The following is a 21,834-nucleotide window of genomic DNA, read 5'->3' on the forward strand; positions in this document are numbered from 1 at the left end:
TAGAGTGCTGACGAACACGCAGCCGTGTTTTCTGGCAGATGTTAAGTGTCAATGAGGTGAGTCGGCAAAATAATTTACAATGTGGAGTTATGGAAAAGGACAAGCCTCTCACTGCTCTTAAGGGCGCGATTTGTGTGTCTATGGGGTCATATTAAGACTGAAGGAACTTATATTACAGGACACAAAATGGTTTCCTCGATAATTACGCTACTCCACTGAGAATATGATGATGTTTTGATGTCTTTGAAAGCAACAACAGGAATGTTGAACAAGCGCGTGTGATTTCCATTGGTTTAATTCACTGCCTACAGTAGGAACTGTGACTCTCCCTGGTTTCCCCTGCTGTAGTCTCACATGAGGAAAGGAGTCTAACTTCTACTACCATCTCTACCCTACCCTTGATATCTTTGAGCCAGGCTAGCTGTTTTCCTGTTTCAGTCTTTGTGCTAAGCTAAGCTAACAAAACTGTACATACTTCGCATAAACGTCGTATTAATTGTATCACATTAGCAAATAAGTGGATTTTTGCAAAAACGATTTTTTAGCGACTATAAAGATATCATTTTAAAAATGTTATATCAGTATGACCTTGTGGAGAAATTTGACCTGAACCTTTACGTCCCCTTGATTTTGCAGAGAATTTGCACACTGTTAAACTGTCGTAAGTTGTGGGTAATGTAGGCAACAGAATCTTCAGAAGAAAAGTTGATATCACTGGTTCTGCAGTATCAATTTTGATCGTTTGTGTCTGGCCCTAATGAGACCAGCAGTGTCACAGGAGCGGTCTACATTACCCACAATGCAACTAAGCCTTTAGAAGGTGATTATATGTCAATGTTGTGCTCACACTTTGTTCCTGCTGCTCCCCTCAGTGGTTCCAAAAGGTGCACATTTCTTCCATTTCCCAGCTTTGGTTGTGCCTTATTTCCCTCCATGGAATTGACTACAGTATGTTTTCAGGCACCTTTATTTAAAGGTGAGGTGGCAGAGCATTAACTCCACAGAGAACAAACAACACAGGTAGGCACACATGTGCAAAGAAGATAAAAATATAGGCCTCATACAGTCTAAACAGTGCTCTCATACAAGAAGAAAGTCTCTCAGTGCTCTGAAGACACAATCCAAAATTGGCAACAAACTAGAACCATCAACTGCAAAATATTGCACTTAAGGGACTACTTTGGAGTGTGCTCATACTTTAAAGGCTTTTAAATATACATTAAACATATAAAACAAAAAATAAAAACATTCCTTTATCCTCTATATCTTTAAATATGACTTCAAAAAATCTCGGAGGCGTTGTCATCTACTGGACCTGAGAGATTATACTTTAACATTAGAGTGTAGATAAATATACACTTTTTCTATTGTGGCGTTCAATGGAAAGTGCCATCCTCATTATCAAACAGTACCCAAACTAGAACCTATTATGTATGCATCTATCTATACTTCAACACACTATATAATTGGTCCCTAAACAGAAATTATATATTTTTTTCTCTTGTTGCAACAAACAATCTGTAAATGTTTCAGTCCAAACAAAGTTATAACTTAATTCTATTAAAGGCAGCGTTGTCCGTAAAGCCTCCCAAAACGCCTTCAGGTCAGGTCATGGATTCAAGTGAGTCTGAGTGTGGTGATATGGTAAACTGACAGAGACAGAGGACGACTGCCGCCTCTGTTGTTCTGTTCTGGGGTTTCTTTGGTTGTGCTGCTCCACCTCGTCCAAAGATCTTCTTCATCACCCCCCTCGCACACAGTTCCTTCTCTGCTTACGTCTCCTCACGTCTATTGTAGTAGTCACTGAAGAATGTGAAAATACTGATAACCAGACACATCACCACGAACAGCGTCAGGGCGAACCAGAGTACTCGCCGGCTCTGGTAGATCTTGGGAAAAAAACGACCCACGAGAACCAGGACCTCTTCCATCCTCCTGTGAAGACAGTGACCTCATACAGCTTCATACGTTCATTCAAATGCAATGACAAGAGTTTGTGCTGATAGATCCCCCTACTGTACATCCTACACACTGGACGTTTAAATGACAGATGTTACAGTTTAAAGTCTTCGCAAGTGTTCTCTGCGAGTTCAAAAAAAAATCCTTCAACTGGGAAAGATTTTTTTGCAAAGATCCCTCAAATGTGGGTATGAAATACTTGTGACAAAGACATGAAACAGTGTCTAAAATTACATCAGGGCTCTGAGAAGTAAACTTCATTGGGAAATTAACAATTATACTTTACCCCAAACATTTTTAGCCTGTTTACCTGCTTGTCTTCATCTTCTTTCCACTCTCTTCATCTTTATTTTTCAAATCCAGGAATTTCTCCGCAGTGTTTTCCTCTTCATGCTTCTCCTCCTGGAGCACTTTAGTTTGCTTCACTCCCTCTTGGTAGCTGCATTGGAAATGTTTAGATTCTCAGGACATGCAAAAGCACGAAATACTGATGTCTCATTGTCAAGCAGCAACTAAGAATGTGGAATTTATTGTAGATTTTACTGTGAACACTGTAAACGTCTCAAAGTCTCTGTATACTTAACTTTATAAACCTGCACAACCACAGCATAACTGATGGGACCCATAAATATGATCATTTATGAGGAGCAACATGTTCATTGTGAAGTATGTGTTTGTGTGACGGCCTCACCCTTTATTATACGCCTCCTCCTCGATCTTCGCCTTGAGTTCGGCTCTGATCTCGGCTCTGATCTCCTCTAAGTTGACTGAAGGTTTGGCCGGCTCACTTTCCTGCTCCGACACACTCTTTCCACTGCATTGTTTCAGATTGGAAAAGAACAGTCAGCCTTGGACGCCAACACATCACAACACTGTTGCCTTGTCTCAGAATGGACAACTGCAGCTCTGGCTGAGCGGCGGTGTGCATTACCGACACCATCACAGGCACGGCAAGTACGAACTGAAAAAAAAACCAGAGCTGGCACTTTGCAGCTTTGTTATGGCTATTCTCGTCTCCTCACAGAACATCTCGCTCAGACACTTGAGAGCTCTGCTCTCATAATAACCAGATATGATTGGAGCCTTGTGCCTGGACTTTGTCAAACCCTTGCACAAATGTTTAGATTATGACCCAGGATAGGATATCCATCAACTGCAGGAGGGTTTGATTATTTTTTATGCTTTCAGGGTTATTTTCACCTCACTGGGGCTTTTCTCTGCTCTCAGAGGCACATCCTGAAGGTCACACAAACAAGCCAAACGGTCGCTCTGCAGCACAAAATGCTTTTGATAAGAACGATTACAAGCTCAGGCTCGTCTTGGCCCATTGTTTCAAGAACTGTGTGGTGACCTTGGGAATCAAGGAATGGTATGTGTACATGCTGTACATGCAGTCCTGTGTAAGTATGTGTGCGAACACAAAACATACCATTCTGCTGCTGGTTGCGTTGCTTCTGTGGGAGCATTGCTTTTCACATCGTTTGCTTCACACTAGAGAGGAAAGAAGTGAACATTATTAAAGAGAATATAATAGCTTTCAAACAATAATACACAACTAACAGGCATGATAGAAGTATTCCTATCCTTTCATTTAAAGCAACATCATCTGACTTCTTCAACTTAGACTCAGCCTCAGAGTCACTGGGATGTGAGAGGGTCGGATCACAGTGTAACATACATGTTTACTTCAACATTCAAGTTTTCAACACTGTGCTGATGTAATGAGTTTTATTTAAAGTTAGCACCTACATGACATCTGGCAAATTGTTACATATCTCTTAAGTAAAAGCACAGGACCAAGATGTAAAACAACAATGCTGTCACGAGTTAAAGCCCTGCATTTAAAATCCTGCTTCAGTAAAAGTACAGACAGTCATTTTATGAGCTCAGTGTATGTATCAAAAGTGAAAGCACTTATTTTGCAAATAAATGACCCCTGTGACTGTTACATTGTTACACATGACGCTATGAGACACACTGATGTGTGACCTGCACTTTACTGTTGGGGTGAAGGAGGAGCTGGTTTTACTTTATATACAGATTTGTTTAAAGGGTCAGATAGAAATCCTGGAGGGTTGTGAGATGATGAATGTGAGAGAAGAGAAGAAATATCTAAGTGCATCGACACACATTTTGCATTCATATTTTTAAAAAATGTCCCTGATTTGTGGCTCATCACAGACGTTTAGAGGAACTGTTTCTTAACTTACCTGAAATATAACCAGAGACCCCAACCCGACCCTGCTTTTGGTAGACTGTATTTCAAAACCTTGTCAAAGTCTTAACGCTCAGATAGATTAAAGCTGATTAAAAAGCAGAATAATTCCGTATGAAGGCAGTGGGGTAAGTCTGATTATCTAACTTGGGAACACTCAAGTAAAGTACACAAACCTCAAATATGTACTTTAGTACAGTACTGGAGTACATTTAATTAGTTACTTGCCATCACTGACACTTAATATAGATACAACCTCAAGCAGAATTTCTAATTATCACCAGTAAAAATGACATTGATGTGAGACAGACAGTTTCTATTCCAAACATTATCTATCCATTCTGAAATAAAAACTAATGTTTCTAACCCCAGTGTGGGTATGTGTGAGTGGGTGTCACTTCATCAAATGCTTGATGTGTCATCATGCCTCATTTCCTGATAGGACAGGAAAACCTACCAGGACAGGAAGAGCAGCCCCAGTGACAGGTCCCGTGTTGGGTCCGGTGGTGGGGCTCTGGCCAGGCACTGGGCCTGGGCCTGGGCCGGCTGTGGCTGGAGTCTGACCTGGGATGTTCAGTAGGTTAAACTTAGGCACCACCGCTACGCTCACCCTACGCCTGGGTAGAGCCTGGAGAGGAGACAGAACATCAGACTGTGAGAATATCTGCATCTGAAGTTCAGAGATTTATGATCCCTGGAGGATAAATCCTAATCATTTTGGTGACCCTCTGGCAGACATCATATCTGCATGTTTGCATGCTGACTTTGGCATTTACCTTGAAGTACAACCTTATAAATCTGATAGCATGGTTGGAGACTCTGTGCAAGGCAAAACCCCCCCAGCTAATTACTGAAGTTTACCTTTCCAAGTGTGAGCGACATTGATCTCGATGGCCGTGGAACTCCATCATCTGTGTGATATCAGACAAAGACACACAGTTTACAGCATTATGTAAGGACAGAAACCATCAACCTCTTTCTTTAACGTCCCCAAAGTTGCAGTGAAGCTGTGCAGTGACACAGCGTGAGGATACTGAAGTTACAGTGGAAAGTCTATTGTGACAGAACAAAGCAGCACTGATGCTAAAAAAAAAGACGCATGCTTTATCAGACCCTGGCCTGGAAAAATAAAGTTTCAAAATATTTTCCATTAACAGGCATTAAACCTTTTGTGGAGGAAAAATGTAAAATCAGGTTGGCTGAGTTTCGCCCTCTGTGTTTTCCGGTGCATTATCTGAACGAGGTCTCCGGTGTCTGCTTACCTCCAGTGTCTACAGAACCCCCATAACAGCGATTTGAATTCTGGTTAGCCAGCTTCTTGAACTCCATCAGCTCTGCGTGGTCCTTCTCATATGTCCTCTTCAGATTTTCTACGTATTGCATCATGACCTCAGTGGCCTTGTTCATGCGTTTTTCCTGTCGAACAAAGAAAAGTCTGTTAATGTCAGCCTGCAGAGTGGTTTTTCTTTGTAGTAGGGACTGTGAAACAAAGGTGAAAACAGAAATAATCAATTGTTTAAATATACTGTGCAACATACATTTCACTAATTTCATGTCCTCACTAATTCTAAGATTAAATATGGCTTTTTAAAGCTGAATTAATGATGTTGCTATAAAGAAAGCAGAAAGGCACACACTCCTGACACATCTAGATAAGTAACACTACTGCTCTAGTAGAAACAGATCAATTTATCATCATGTAAGCAACGAGTTCTCCACCCTCTGATGAAAAGAATCCCCATATTAACTGGCTTATACCTCTGCCAAGGAGGTTTTATTTTCACCGGTGTCATTTTCTTTGTCTGTTGGTTGCTTTGTTAGCAAGATTACACAAAAACTACTGAGGCAATTTCTGTGAAATTTGGGTGGAGGATGGCTCCCAGCCAAGAATAGACCTCATTAACTCTTGGTGTGCATCCAGAGAAAGGGACAGATCCAGGTTTTTTTTAACATTGAAAGGATGATTTTCATTTTTTTGTTATTTTCCTCAGGGGATAATCACACGTAGGCAGGTGGCTGGTATCTATGAGTGAGTACAAAAGGGGACTGTTCGGCCTTGGTGGAGGTATGTGCTCCCCAACTCCTGAGAAAAACATTTGGCTCTTTCTGCTTCTTGTTAAGTTTGTATGTCTGCTGCAGTGTGCTTATCAGGTGTTTGCAGAAAAAAAATGCCTGCTAGACACAGGAATGATGAGAGCTGTGGACTGTGTACTGAAACCAAGACAATGGGCTAAAAGTGTCAAAAATTCTCCACAGAGCTGCAGTATATGGTGATGACTCTTTGGTTCATCCCTACAAGCAGCCCCCTTATTTGATCTTGCTTGATGCCTTGTTTCTACAATATACATATTTGAAATACACACAAAATAAATACCTTGTGAAAAAGGCACCACAGAAATAATAATACAAATGACAGAAGTTGCTAAAGGGACTTCTAGTCATCTGAACGGGATCAAAAATTCTATTACAGGTGACAGTGCAACTGATTAGATAAGAGTGTTACTGGCAGCAGTTCAAAGTAGAGACAGAAAAGGGTCATGGTTCTTCTTTATAAATAGATGAAGACCTTTGTGCTGTAAAAACAGTAAATATGTTCTTTAACTGATGTTTGCTTTGGCCGGCAGGAGGTGCGACATCAGATGAAATACGTTTGTGAAATGCTGACATCCTGCAGAAGACAGTGCATTCCAAACAATAAGACACCGTAAATAGTTCATTCTCTTTATCTGCCCGCAACTGTCCTGCATTTGCGCTCGTCTGCATGTGTTTATATGAGATGCACCTGTCGAACTGCTCCGACTATCTCTGCTCTGCTGGAGAGCCGCGTGGCCAGCCGGTGCAGCACCGCCACCGTCTCGATGAGGCGCTGGTAGGCCTCCCGCTGCTCCAGGTTCTGCCACTGTGGTGAAGTCATCTGCGAGAAACACAACAACACGGTGCTACGACTCTCTCGGGAACACAAAGTGTACATCACTGTCCCTTTTGTACCTGGAATTGGACTCTCGCAAGATAAATATTTACTGTGGGACACTTCCAGGAAACATTAAGCAGATAAATGAGCACTAAAGAGCCGGAGGCAGCGCTTCTTTTCTACCGAGTTTATCTAATATTCGGTTGCTGTTTTCGAGGGACTGACCTTCAGTGCTCCTTTGAACTCCTCGAGTTCTTTCTCGGTGTCTTCCTCTGTCAGGTTCCTTTCCCTCTCGGCCTGCTTGAGACGCATCTCCAGAGTGTAGTTGTCGTTGCGAAAGGCCAGCGACAGCTGGACAAACGCATTCTGTTGGGAGGAAGTCACTGCAAATTAACACTCAGATTGGCACATTAAACGGCACGTTAACTAGAGATAAGTTGCTGGTGATGGCAACACGTCAGCTTAGCAGTACTAATCAGTGGAATTCATAGAAAACTCTCCCACAGATACACAAAGACGTGTGGTTGTTTACATCGTACTGAAATCCTTTATCGTCGGCTAACGTGTGAGGGAGAACCAAGCATCCCTGAGAGCAGCATGGGGAACAAGCTGTGATTCTGACATTTGACCCGATGATGTTTTGCTGCCCTGATCAAAGCGAGTCAACACGGTTTTCCAACATACACGGCCTACAGCTGAGAGGAAATATACGACCTCTGACTGTCCTGATGCAGACGCATCCCCGGGGGAGCAGCGAGAGGGGCTGCAGCCCGAGGCCGACAGCGTCACTAGTGTTTGCATTTTCTCCACAGGAAATCACTCAGAGTCTCTTCGGTCTGATCAGGAACAGAAAACACTTTCCTGTTGACAGAGCAGCGCCAAATCCAGGCAACAGACTTTTATGACGGTGTAATTAACTACTGTAACACAACGGGTTTGTATCAACACGGGGCAACACGTGTTCAGCAGCCAGTGGAACAAAGCATCCAGCTGCACCGTGTGAAACAGTCTGGACACAATTTATGGCTCAAAGTACACAGATTACTGTTGGTGGTCAATGTTACGACCCACTGCAAGATTAATAACTGTGGAGTGTTTGAAAAAGTGGAAATGATAATATGAAATTGAATATATTTTGTTTGGTAAACAAATTATTTTACTTTTTAGCTTTTTATACACAAGCGCAGTGACTTTTAAAATGTTAAACATGTTAAATAGTTTGACATATTGGGAAATATACAGATTTTTGATCTCTTGTTGAGAGTTAGATGAGAGGATCCATTGCACTCTCATGTCTGCCAGCAGCAGGTTAGCTTAGCTTAGTATACAGACTGGTAACAGCTAGCCTGGCTCTTTCCCAAGGTAACAAAATCCACCTGTTAACACCTCCAACGCTCACTAAGTAACACATTACGTCTCACTTGATTAATCTTTACAAATCAATAAAAAGTTGTGGTTTTCGATGAGGCTGTGTACAGTAACTAACATGCAATATGTTGCTTTTTTCAATCTGAAGTGAGTATGTATTTCCCAGCCATTCAGTTAATTGCAAACAAGTACAAGCCGAGAACCACATGAAAACAACTGTGGCGTGCATGCATGGACGTGTTTTTGTATACCCAAAACATGTACAGATCAGATACCAACCTCAACTTCTTTTTCAGTGAGTGGTGGTGCACTGGAATGAAATCAAAGAGGAACTGTTAGTATGGCAAGTAACGTCACTTAAGTATTTATACACAGTAAAATTTAGATGTAAGGAGGGTTATTTTTGAGTGATTAAGGAAAAAAAAGAAAAAAAAAAAGGTCAAAGTTAACTTAGGCAGCAGTAAGAGTTTGATACGCACCAGCCCGGCAGACCTCGGTGGAGTTTGAGTTTTCTCAGCATCACATCTGAAATGTTTGGCATGGCGTCAGATTTCTCCTTTGTTTCCTCACGACTGGCTGAGTTTGAAGAGGGTTGCGGACCTGCAGACAGATCGCTGCATAAATAAAGCATGCAGAAACACCTTTTTCCAGAGAAGTTTCAATACAAGTTTCAAGTAGTTTGAAACAAGTTTAAAGTCAAGTTTCAAGTGCTTTTGTGTGTAAAACAACACTTCTTACAAGGGACTATGTAACTTTTCCTGAACGACTTCAGAACAATAATAATGAATATTGAAATGGTAGCACAAGTTAAGAAGAGAACTCATTCAGTAAGTTCAGTGAGTTAATGTACATAGTAAAAAATAATCTAGTTTGCTAATGTTAGCCATCTTTAACTACTGGTCACACCAGACCAGGCTGAACTTTAGCATCAAATGCACTCAAGTCCAAGTGTTTGACTCTAAGTCCAAGTCTGAAGTCTCCAGCTCTCTCTCTTTCCAAAACAAAACACAAAACACAAACATAATTTCCTCATTCCATCTCCCACAGGTGGTCTCTTCAATCACGCCCCCTGCTGCTGGAACATGAAAACAGCATTTATGTCTCTGTTGCCAGTTAACGGATGGCGCAGAGGAAAATAACAAAAGCAAATCATCATCATAATTTTCTGACTGGAACAGATTTTCCCTGAGATTCAGGAAGTGTACACACCCTTGGCGACTCTGCTGACTGTACCTCTGAGAGCACTCTCTGTCTTACAGGGACAAGAGGGCAAAAAAGGACTGTTACCTTTTTCCTGTTCAGCAGCTTCACTCAAGTCTGGCAACTTGGATCCCAGTATGCTTTGGTTACGCATCAGCTTGTGCTCCTGTGTAAACAAACACACACACACACACACGTGAGAACAAAGCACTTTACACAGAGAGAACGTGACTTTTAATGACAGTGACACGTAATCTTCTGGACAAATGATTTACCTCTTTGAGTTTGGACAGTTTATTTAAACTCCCTGGCTGAGCAGGGAGGTCTTTGTACCCTGAGGACTTGAAGACAGAATCTCTGGGATTGTCTGAGAGGGTTTCCTCTGGTGTAGGAGGGAAATTTGGAGCTCCATTTCTAGAATTAAGGCCGCCTACAGCATCCCAGGAAACAGCCCTCATTAACGGAGGGAAGGCCCCAATCGTCTTGATCTCTGCTGTACAGGGGGCCTGTTGAGTAGGGGGTCTGGGGACGGGCTTGGCCACTCCTGTGGCCGGGGCCTGGTTGGGGTTTCGGCCTGGACTGGCCCCCTCGTCCCCTTTAGTGACTGCTGGAGGACTCTTGGGTAGAGCAGGGTCACAGTTCTCCTTCTGAACAGCAAAACGTGGTGTTAGAGTCCCAGAGGACACTTTCCTCTTCTCTGTGGGCTTCCAGTCCATCAGCAGCCTGCTGCCCTGCAGTTAGCACGATATGAACTATCAGAGATCTGTTTTGTTACCAAAAACACAAGTCTCATTCAAGGAGAAGTGTCGTTCAGAGATCTCACGAGATGTGAGTTGTTGAAAGAGATGCAGTGACTGAATCTGTTATCTGACCTCCTGATCCTGAGTCTTTAAGTCGTCTCGCACTGAAGGCACCTCCAAAAGCTACAAGAGAGGACAACACAGCAGATTTGATTGAGTTTTTAAGTATTACTTAGACCAATAAGTATTGACTGACTGACTGGATTAAAATTAGGCAGGGCTGACTCTTAAATTGTTTGGGTAAGGGGAAGTTGCTGCTCACAGTGATAAAAAACAGCTTCACAGGCAAATTAGCGCAGAAAAAACACAATAAAAGGGAAACAAAATGAACACGGCCAGTTTTGGATGGGAGGAAATGAGCATACATCAACATATATCTGCATTAGACCTCAGCCCACAGATGGAAGCTGTTTTTAATAACAGTTACAGTAATTTCTTTACCTGCCCAACCAACTGAGAACTGACATGAGTCGCCTCTGAGGGTCCTACGGTGAAAAGCAAAAAGACAATCAACAAAATCAAAATTCTCACAAACTAACAAATTATAGGGGAAAAGAAAATAGAGCAGAAAAGTTCTAAAGTAAAAAGTTGTTTCTGAATGTGTCCCCAGTCGAAGAATGAAGTGTGTTACCAGTCTGAGGAGCCACAGTCAGTGAGCTGCTTCTAGATGAACACGGCGAGGATGACGGGGTCGGAGTTGGAGAAAGTCCTGCGGCAAAAAAACCCCATTGTGAATTCAACCAAATTGACTTAAAAAGTAACTGAGTCAGTGTGACCTCCATACCCTTTTTAAGTAACAAGCAGAATCCAATTACAAGTATTTGCATGCTCAGAAATGTCTTATCAACTCATTCTGAGTATAATTACATGCTACATTAGGGACAGTGTTTGTGTGTGTGTTCACTACCTGTCGGTGAGTCACCGAGGCTGCCTGTGGAGCGACGGCCGCGGCGTGTCAGGAAGCGGTCGCTGACCTTCTTGGCCTGTTCGAGCAGCTCCAGGTTCTTCTGTCGATCCTCTTCAGAGAGCTGCAGCTCGGGCAGCGGATCTTTCACCAGGTCGATCACGTTACCTGTGCTGTCTGCGAAAGACGACGCATGCACACACAGGGATGTTACTGAAATGGTAATCAGGAGGTGTTTTTGTATCATATATTGTAAATTATTAGCTTATAAAGAACTGAAAAAATAGGAGCTATTTCAGAAATGTTAAACTGCAAGAAGGTTAAAAAGTCCTCAGACTGGAGCCACTTGAAGTAGAGATTTGGGAGGGAGTCCTCTGTATTAAATCTCATCCCAATGAATAATTCAAAGATGGATGTCATCCAATAAATCAGCTGATGAGGGTTGGCCAGGTCAAATATATTTTTATCCTCCCTTCTCCACAGAAAATGGCTACAAGCTAAACAAGTGTAATCAAACCGGCAGAAGCATTTGAGGCATGTGGGAGGACAGATTAATCTCTCAGGACACTGATGACCAAACTTAGTCGAAATGTTGTGAAGCCTCTTGTGCAACTGAGCATCATGAGAGCATTATTTTGTTATTTTATTCATCCTTTCCAGAAAGATGGATGTTTCAGTAAAATGAATCAAAGCTGTTTGGTGAAGTAGGCACTTCAGAAGAAAGAATCCACTCAAAAACAGCTTAAAACAAATATCCAATTATAGAAAAATACTCCAGAGGAAAATCTAGGAGCTGGATGAAAGTAAATGCTGCTAATGATAACATCAAATACTTCTCATAGTGGTGTGGTTATCTTTAGATAATTAAAGCTGAAGTGTGTGTGTGTGTGTGTGTGTGTGTGTGTGTGTGTGTGTGTGTGTGCGTGTGCGTGGGCAGGGTTTACCCACCGACTGTTGTGATGGGTCCTCCTGATGAGTTTCTGGCCAGGCGAGCTCGGGGACTGTGTGGTCTGAGAGAGGAATCAGTAATGATTCAGACATGCTGTCCTTGCTCACAACCAAAAAAAGAAGAAAACTATTTTGGTGTTTGAGATGGTGGACGATTACCTGGCCTGCTCGAGGGGTCGTCCATCTTGTTGGACAATAGTGGCCTGCTGTGGGTAGACGATGGTGGGGGCATTCATGACGACAGCTCGACTTTCACCTGGTGTCAACTGAGAAAAGAAAACATGGGAAAACACAGGAGTCAAAGTTACAGCAAGGCTACAACAAACTAGCATAGCTATAAAATATATGCTTTCTTTCATTTAACTGATTTAAGGAATTTAACTGGAAAACATTTACTGAATATTACACCTGTAAACAGGGCTGGAATGACACATGATTAGGCCCTGCATTAAAACTGAATAATGGGCACGCGTGGACCTCCTGGTTTATCTGACTCTCTGTGACTCACTGTTTCTCTGCTACTCGGGAAGCTGTTTTCAGTGAAAAAGCTCTACAGTCCCACTGTACACTATCTGCTCAGCACCAATCAGCAGACATACACAGATAGTGATGGAGCATCTGGCAGCTAAAGAGCCAGATATTTCCATTAGGAGTTGGTAGAGACCAAAATCAGAGCTAAAAGAGATTTAATATTGGATTTAAATTTGCCAGGTGGCCAAAGGCCTGATTCTTTAAAATTGATAATTTTGATACTTTCCTGCTGGATGTGTAAATAAGCACCTGTTTCATGACATGGACACTTGATCAACTTTAAAGATGATATGTCAAAAAACAGCAAATGCAGGTGTAAGTATTCATCAGGTAAAGAACAAATGACACATTCCACATGACAATTTCATTGGATTTTGTGTGCCAGACACCAATCAGTACTCCTGCTGCTGGAACAAAACCCAACTGCAGGTCCGGTGTGTCTGTTCCTTGTATTTTGATGAAACTCAAGTTTATTCAGTAAATTAAAACTAGACTTTGACAAAAATCTCCTTAATAAAATGGCCAATTCATCTGTCAGAAACCCATTTTATATTTGAGACAGTGTAAAGGTTATTGGCTTCGGGGCAGTTACACACTTAAATCCAGCCTTCACTGCAGAGACTCTGCACACATTCACATTTACATTTAGGGCATATAGCATGCTATGCTGGGTCGAGGTGACATTTGTACAAACATGACTCAAATAACAATCAGTTACATAACAATCAGCTCAGAACACATTTCGATTATTTTCTCAATGTGGTGATAAACCACAGCTTTGATTAAATTCATCCCCATGGGAATGGTGTAAACTGTGGGAAGACACGGCTAAACTGTGCTCTTAGTGACGAGTAAACTGAACTGAACCAAAAATTCCTGTTTCATAAAATCCTAAAACCAGCCATCAAAGGTAAGAATGCACATTAAACAGACTTGAAATCAAACACTAGATCCCCGAGAGCTCCTCTCAGAGATGATCTTTTTATTAGACTCCTTTTAAAGTTTCCCTCTGATAGTGATGCTGCAGCAGGGCCACGTCTGCGCTGTAATAAAGGTGGATATTTTTACAGTGTTGGCATATGCTCTGATGATTAGATTACAGCTTCATTACATTCTGCAGAGAAGTCTTATCTAGTCTGTGAGTTAATGAAAGCCTGCAGTGGAAGATGATGTTCTCTGAGGATGCAGAAGGTTTAACACTATACCGTCCGCAGCATGTTTGGTTTATATTATTCATACAATTCTAACATGCTGCAAACAATATTTCCCAACTTGAGAATGTTCACGATTTAAAGAGCCAGATCACACAAATGATAAAAGGATTTCATTTCCATTTATGCCTACTGGTATCAAGCAAATGGTATTGGTTTTGCGATATCAATCGCTTAAATGCTGCTCCCTCCCCCGCACAACAGGAATGGATAGATTCGCTGATACAGGTGCTGAAAGTATCTAAAAATTACATTTCAGAAATTAAATTTCATTCAAACGTTTTCCCTAGAACCAATTTCAAAAGAATATACTGTCTCAAACTATTTGGCAGTGAGGTTTATGAGTTATAAAGTAATAACTGGCATAGTGTTTTCTCAGAAGACATGTATTGAGTTTTTTAAATGCAATTTTTCGGAGCACAGACAAAATTGAATTCAGCTCCATTATAGCGAGTTTTGAAATCCTATAATGTAGAAAGTGAGATTTCCTGTCTTTTTTTTTTTTTTAATCATAAAACAGTTCCTGGAGCTATTTACAGTAAATACTGTGACAGTACACTGTCCATGGAGAAATGCACATAGCTTTTTTTTCAGAAACCACGCCTTCAAACGAGCCTTTTATGAAGTTATGATGTTACAACTGTACAGTCACCACCGTCAGCCACAGGTATGGTTACAAATCCACAAGCAGAGCTGATGTGGAAATAGGGTGGGTGATGCCTTTTCAGGCCTGTGAGAGCTGATCAATCAGAGTAGACTGGGCTTTTCAGGAAGGGGTCCTTAAAGAGACAGGCACATTCACTGTTGCCCAGTTGCTCTGTACTGTGACCAAACATGATTATCCCTCCTCCCCAGTCCCCTGCTGTCCTGGACTCACATTTTCAGTTACTTCTTGTACATACATCATCACGTCATAGCGCGGCCTCAGACCATTGGAGAACAACACTGAGAACATGACTTTACTGACTTTTTTGTGGCTTATTTTGTGTTGTTTTGGTCATAGATGTCCTCTCACATTCCTGGATTCTTCATTATGCAAGATGTTGATGATAATATACATGATTTTACTTCATGTCCATGTTGCACACCCATTCTTGTGCTTGTGCATGAGCAACCATACTACACCAAAGCACACCTCTTCAAACCACACCAGGACCAAGAAAGTGTACCATGTTTGAGCAAAGTAGGGACACACTAGACAAACAGACTGGCCTTTGGGGGTCCAGCCTGCTTGGGCATGGTACGGATTGCTAATAGAGGAGCTGCAGCAATGGACACTGTGAGAAAAATAATGTGTTTCTTTAACATTATGAGTGTAAACAATTTCTGGTGTACATTCAAACAAAAAACATGAACCTGAAAATAAACATAATAGGGGACCTTTAAATAGCTTAAAAATCTTTGACAGACATCACACGTGATAAAAGAGATTTTTTTCATATGCAATATGCGTGAAATGACCCTTGAAATCTGAACAAAGGAGGACTTGCTCCCAGGCTCTCAGATCCTATTAGAACCAGTCTGGTTCTAATATAAAAATAATAAAGCATTAAAGATATTTTGTTTTTAAAACTTGAACTCAAGTCAGTTTTTATTTATGTAGCTTAAAGCCACAAATCACAAACTGTTCTCAAGGGGCTCCAAGTCTCCAACCTGAACTGATATCAGTCAGTTGAACCTCAGCAGTGGCTCTGCTGTGGATGATTTACTGTGATAGAAAGACAAAGTGACCTTCAAACACCCATAAAACATTCAACATTCGGTGGAATTACAGATTAACGTGTAAACATTTTTTTAGGAAACCACTAAAATACGAGTGTAGATCCAAAAAATGGAAAATATGTATCAAACCAAATCCCAATATGGTCTCTTAAAGTTATCCAAATGCTTCTCCTTCTGAACTGAAAGCATTTTGAAGGCTCTGTATAAGCGCAGCACCGATGAACTTCCTCACCAGATCCAAATCAGTTACCCAGCGTCAGCTTTCACAGCCTCAGATGGTTTAGCAAAGAGTTGCACTCACTGTACTGGGAGAGCTGGAGGAACTGTCCAGATCCTCGGGGGAGTCCTCCTCTTCTTCCGGCAGCGTTGGCATGGCGGGGGGCAGCGAGGGGCGCGAGCGGGTGTGTGGGAAAATAAAAACTCTTTCAGCAGTGCAGGGGGTGTCGCAGGACCCCTCGAAGATACGATCGCCGTGTTCAGGAGGAGACCCCTGCTGCAAGAGCTCCTCCTTGTCCTGGAGCTGGAAGATCACGAAGACACAAACACATGTGCGTTATGCAATTAGATGAATATACAATGAGGGGAAACTCTTTTTTACTGAACCACCATATTAGCTGCTGATCTTGTTTTCTGAGAAAATGATATGCACATGAATGGAGACATTATGAAAGGAGTCTTCTCCACTTAACCGCAGCTAAAAAAAGATTACAGTGGAACTCATTTAACCGTCACACCATAAACAAATCCTGAAATATCATCATCCTCCGTGTCCTTGGAGGAGCCGCGTTCAAGCAGAATTTCCCCACAGGCTGTTACATCCGAAACAAAAACAGTTTCACGGCCTTAGAAATATGTCAAGAGGAAGAGTGCATTCGTTTCCAGTATGAGTACAAGGAAGACAATAATGGAAACATGAAACTTTTGATCAGCCACAGCATCAATAAGGTACAGTCTCGGTCACACCTCGGTCATCTCGATCTGCTGCGCAATCGCAGCAACGCAGGCAACACTCGGACATCCTGCTGTTGGTTTCACTTAATTTCACTGATCTCCATGAGGTGCCAACAAAACAAGAAACATTTGTGCCAACAATCTGTTTACTTGCGACTATTTAATGAGGAGTGAAATGCATCCAACACCTTTGTTAGACCTGAAGGATGCATGCTGTGTGTTTCGGTGAGAAACACTTAATGATAATGTAACTTTTGATTGTTTACAAGAAAACACACCAGGGCACCTTTAAGTCTGTGATTATATCTATTTAATCTTTTTTAACCTCATGGACAGTGAAGCATCTGAGACGTAATCAATTTTTGACACTCAAAAAACAGAAACAAACAGAAATCTCTGTGCTTTAAGAAATGAGCAATTGAAAACACAGATAAAAAGCCTTTGTGGCTAAGCCTGTGAAGCCAAAGTTAAACTCTTCCCACACATCAACTTTCATTTATGGTTTTGACCAGACACAAACTGACTGGGATGAGCTGGACTGTTAAAAAACATTCAGTGTAAGTTGCTCTCACGGGCTGATGGAGGCAGATCTCCTGAGGGACAGTGTAAAACAAACAGAGGGCCTCGTCTATAAATTATGAGAGGGACAAACACATAAGTGCTCGCTCTGTGGAACGAGCACTGAAGACGACCGAGAGGAGAAAAATCTTTACTCTACACCCAATGTTTGTTTGATCTCGAGCGGATCCAACTATGAGCATGTTGAGTAGACGGCAGACAACATGATTTTCCGGCTTTGAGGAAAAAGAAAACAACGTATTCATCACAGCAGCGGAGGAAAATACACAAACACATTCCTAAAATAGAGGCTGCTGATGACCAGGAGCGCTAATTTGAGCTAAAGACGGGAGAGTGGACACATTTGTGGCGCATCAGCTGGGTGAACTGTAAACGTTTGAGCAATGAGAACTCACAAGATGGTCCATATGTAAGAATTTTACGTATGAACAGAATGTGAAGTATCCCGTTAAAGGGGTATCTACAGAACTTAGCAGGCTCACCAGCTTGCCCCGGCCTGTCCGGGTCCAAAGCTCCTGTACTAGTGGTATCAGTGCCTACATCGCCCTGGTGCTCCAAGCTAACAGTCAGGACCACTCGCTCCATTGCTACCTGGGCTAACTAGCCAACTCAGAGCTAACTGGTGAAATGCTGCACCTATCTGTTGTAATCATGACTCTGACAGGTGGCTAATTCTTACATATTGCACCTTTAAACAATCATGAAATCAATGTCTGTTTATGCTGTCTTACTTCTGCAAGATGCTCTTTAAACATATAGCATCCCAAAAGTTTTTTTCATTTTCAGAATTGGAGAACAGTGGGCAGACTGACAGCTAGGATCCGAGTACTATTTCACTTCTTAAAAGTGCAGCTCAATAGGCTGTTAAGTTTCAGTTTTGGCCATCCGAGGGAGAAAGTATGAGCATCAAACATTTAAATGTTTTGTTTTGTCCAACCATCAGTCCAGTAAGCCAAAAATATTCGACCAGTGACTTCTGCTTTTGGTTAAAAATATGAAACATTATATTTCTGCATTAGCAATGTCTTAACACAACAGACTCTGTTGCATGCATACCGTATCCTAAATGTTTCTGACAATATTTAAACCCTGTGGTAATGGGGTGTTTCATTTGGTGGCCTGTCACGACAACTTCAGAGAACACATTTAATGAAAGATCAGAGAATCAGATAAACTACCTGGCGACAGAGACTAAGCATAACATGTATGAAACTTTAATACACGACTTCATCCATGAACATTTCCACCTGAGTTAATCGTGTTTTTTTTTTTAAAACAACTCAAACGATCCCAGCTTTCAGGATTCTGGGAGTATGTCTTCATTGTTTTGACTGATGGCCATCCGAGGGCCAGAAATGATACTGATACTGTGTGTTAAGAAAACACTTTTATTTTTATAACTGTTTCAGCTCTGAGTCGTTTCAGCTGATGTTTACCTGCAGCTGTTAGCTGACTGCAATAAACCAAAGAGAAACAAGACCTAATGTATTTAAATACTGTGCGTGTGCATCTGGTCTGAACCATTGTTTGACCCTGCAGCTCGGCCCATTTTAGTAGCAAATTCATGCAAATATAAACACGGAGCAGATTTAACCCTCTGCGGGACAAACCGTCAGGGGGTTAAATGCTAATGCTGGATGCTAATGTCGTCTCCGTTTGTTTGGTCTTGCCAAAAATAGACCGATTTTCATATGCATGATGACCGACGCAGGTGCCTGTCGTCACTGATGAACGAGACATGCAGGCGGGTGAAAGGCTGTGATGAATTATTGGTTATTTCAGAGGTATGGCATGCACTTTTTCACGCGGGACAAATCCTCCATGAATTCTGGGCCAGAGTATGCAGTGTGCTGTTCAATGTCATCACAAACATGACAAGCTTCTGGGAACATATAGGGACAGAGAGGCTGTGAGTCACTGGGGAGGAAATGGGTTGTTTAACTGACTCCCAGTGAGCTGCGAGGATATTTCCTGACTGTCATACAGGAGTGAATTCACTGCTCTCTCTCAGCAGAGTGCTTTACTGCACTGCTTGTTGAGTTGTGTTACTGTGTGAGAGATACTGAACGTGTGTCTTTCAAGCCGAATCACTCATTACGCCTGATCCTGTATGAGCGGCCTTGTCAGCTGGCCTCTCTTCGTCTTATTTATCTAATCAGAGCTGCAGAGATCAGCTTTGAGGTGCAAATATAAATATGAGAGTGAGTCAGTAGATGTCTCTAACATGATCGTGATGACTTGCTCTTGGAGTTCAGGGAGGCTTTGGTAACAAACACCTGCATTTTACGTGACAGGCTAAACATTAATCTCGGTTTCTTTCTAGAAGTGGGAAGTACAAATACTTTGTTCATATACTTTTACTTACTGATTTTCCAGGTATCTGTACTTTACATGATTATTCATTTTCTTGACAAATGTTGACATTTACTCCCAACACATCTGTACATTCTACTCCTTACATTTTCAAAACAGGCTCATTTTTAAGTTTTAAAGCATTCGAGGGGAATCATCTATTATTTTCAACAAACGCAAAACTAATTTCAGCCTCTCGGCGCATATCAGGCACGGCACATGTAGCAAGACAAAACAACGTAAAGGATGTAACAAGACGGAAACAGACAGAGAGGGAAAGTCTCCCTGTAGCCCCTCGGCCTGGATTTCCTAATTTTACTCAACTGTTTGCTCTGCTCGGGACACTTTGCCATGCCAAAAATCTAATATTTGACATTCTAGACTCAATAATCAGCTATCTCTCTGATGATAGTCTTTGGATTATATTAATATGACATGAGGTTCAGTCAGCTTTGCACAGAAATGGATGGTAGAAATGTCCTTCAGCAGGATACGTGAGGACATTTCAGAGCCTGTACTTCATTACTTTTACTTGAGTAAAGAAGCTGAGTCAGTACTTCTACTTTTACCAGACTCCCTTTTACACCAGTATCTGTACTTCTATGAAAAAACCCAAAATGCATCTGTATCTGTACTTCTACTTAAGTAAACAATGTGTGTACTTTTGCCACCTCCACTTCTTTTTACGCAGCCATGTTCTATTACTCTACTTTTCCCACAGCTGTAGCTGTTGTGTCCTTCTGCCAATTAAGAAGAGGACTACTCAGGCGAACAAATCCCTGACAACTCTGAGAGTCTGCATGATGACAAAGTGCTGACAAGAGGCAGGAAAACTATCGCCTCTTGAAAAATGACACAGGCCAAACAAAGATGCCATCCTGCCCAGCGGGAGGCTTGTCAGTGCAGATAGTCTCTCCGGCCGACCATGAGACTGAGATAAATATTGCAGTGTAATTGAATCACACAGATTATTTCCTGTGGGGAGGGAGAAGAGAAGACGACAGAACATACAACCCTGAACATGGACATCCCACAAAGACATGTACGGTCTTCTTACAGCACACGCTCTTCCTCTCAAGAAAAAACATATTTGTAACAAAATTAGCTCCTCATTGCAGCCGGGGCCTATAGACGCTCTTTCCTCATAGGGAGACAAGGGCACCGGCACCCTCCTCCCCTCCCCTCTTACATAAGCCCGCTCCCTGTTGCCAGATTTGTTTAAAATTTGGTTGTGTGAAGCAGAGAGCAGGGCCAGCAGAGGAAGTGGCTGCTGCACAGACCAGTAATCCGAGATAACAAGAGCAGAGGAAGTGTGTGTGAAATGGACGGACAGAGAGATGTAGAAACAGGTGAGGGACCACACGGATCCTTTGAGTTTAAAAAAAAAAAAAAAATGCATCGAGGAGGAGAAAAAGATGACGGAGAAACACCGGGTTATGTAAACTCACCCCGGCAGTCAGAACAGTCCAAAACAGTCCAAAGAAAGTCCAAGTGCACACTTCCTTGCACAAGTTTGACACAGCTGCAGAGACAGAAGCTGCATGTGTCCACCTAAACGCATCACCCACCGAGACCTCACAATGCCGATTGTGTGAACCTGTCCACAGAGAAGCACGCACATTACCTGAGTCCGCCACAAGCGCCGTAGAGAAACACGCACACACAGGCTGATCTCTCCACTCCCGGCCCGACTTCCCACAGTCAAACTGTCATCCGCAGCCTTTTCCCTCAGAAAAACTCCTCTGTCCTCGGGGCTTCTCCTTCCTTCTCCCGTCCCCTCTGTTCCCTGTCTTTTTTCAGCAGCAGCCGCTCTTTCACTCCTGGGAGCTTTGACCATTTAAGGAGAAGGGCTCTGTATGCCTCTTTGGGCTGCTGTGGAGTGTGTGTCTACGAGTGTGTGTGTGTGTGTGTGTGTGTGTGCTGCTCCACTAATCATCCCACTACTAGAACCTGCAGAGAGTTATAAAAGTTAAGTTATTTTTGTCTGCAGGCTCTGTTTTGTTTCTCTAATCACACTGTGGGAGCAGCAGACGTTGTTGTGTGTTATTGTGTGCAGGTCTGCGAGAGATTGATAGATAGATAGACTGCGTGCGTCTGATTCCGTGTTTACTCTGCAGCCCAGGAGGAATCCACGCAGCCACTTCCGAGCTCTTGAAGTTCATTACTGTTTGCTAACCTGCGTT

General features: G+C 42.2%; 1 protein-coding gene across 4 annotated transcripts in view; it reads right to left on the reverse strand.

Annotated features, from left to right (window-relative positions):
* Positions 1-951: 951 nt before the first annotated feature.
* Positions 952-21,834, reverse strand: part of mrvi1 (murine retrovirus integration site 1 homolog) — a 38,044-nt gene continuing 17,161 nt past the window's right edge. For all 4 annotated transcript variants that reach the window (XM_037094737.1, XM_037094736.1, XM_037094735.1 and 1 more), the window contains 20 exons: positions 16,071-16,289; positions 12,465-12,571; positions 12,306-12,367; positions 11,361-11,534; positions 11,085-11,162; positions 10,895-10,938; positions 10,526-10,576; positions 9,929-10,384; positions 9,741-9,819; positions 8,933-9,053; positions 8,733-8,763; positions 7,311-7,451; positions 6,957-7,088; positions 5,437-5,590; positions 5,036-5,085; positions 4,632-4,802; positions 3,389-3,450; positions 2,651-2,773; positions 2,270-2,398; positions 952-1,935 (listed from right to left, as the gene is read on the reverse strand). In XM_037094737.1, coding sequence (XP_036950632.1) covers positions 1,773-1,935; positions 2,270-2,398; positions 2,651-2,773; positions 3,389-3,450; positions 4,632-4,802; positions 5,036-5,085; positions 5,437-5,590; positions 6,957-7,088; positions 7,311-7,451; positions 8,733-8,763; positions 8,933-9,053; positions 9,741-9,819; positions 9,929-10,384; positions 10,526-10,576; positions 10,895-10,938; positions 11,085-11,162; positions 11,361-11,534; positions 12,306-12,367; positions 12,465-12,571; positions 16,071-16,289 — 2,547 coding nt within the window. In that variant the 3' untranslated portion in view covers positions 952-1,772. The remainder of the gene's footprint in view (positions 1,936-2,269; positions 2,399-2,650; positions 2,774-3,388; positions 3,451-4,631; positions 4,803-5,035; positions 5,086-5,436; positions 5,591-6,956; positions 7,089-7,310; positions 7,452-8,732; positions 8,764-8,932; positions 9,054-9,740; positions 9,820-9,928; positions 10,385-10,525; positions 10,577-10,894; positions 10,939-11,084; positions 11,163-11,360; positions 11,535-12,305; positions 12,368-12,464; positions 12,572-16,070; positions 16,290-21,834) is intronic.

The sequence above is a fragment of the Acanthopagrus latus genome, chromosome 4, assembly GCF_904848185.1.
Source record: "Acanthopagrus latus isolate v.2019 chromosome 4, fAcaLat1.1, whole genome shotgun sequence".
Classification (NCBI taxonomy): Eukaryota; Metazoa; Chordata; class Actinopteri; order Spariformes; family Sparidae; genus Acanthopagrus; species Acanthopagrus latus.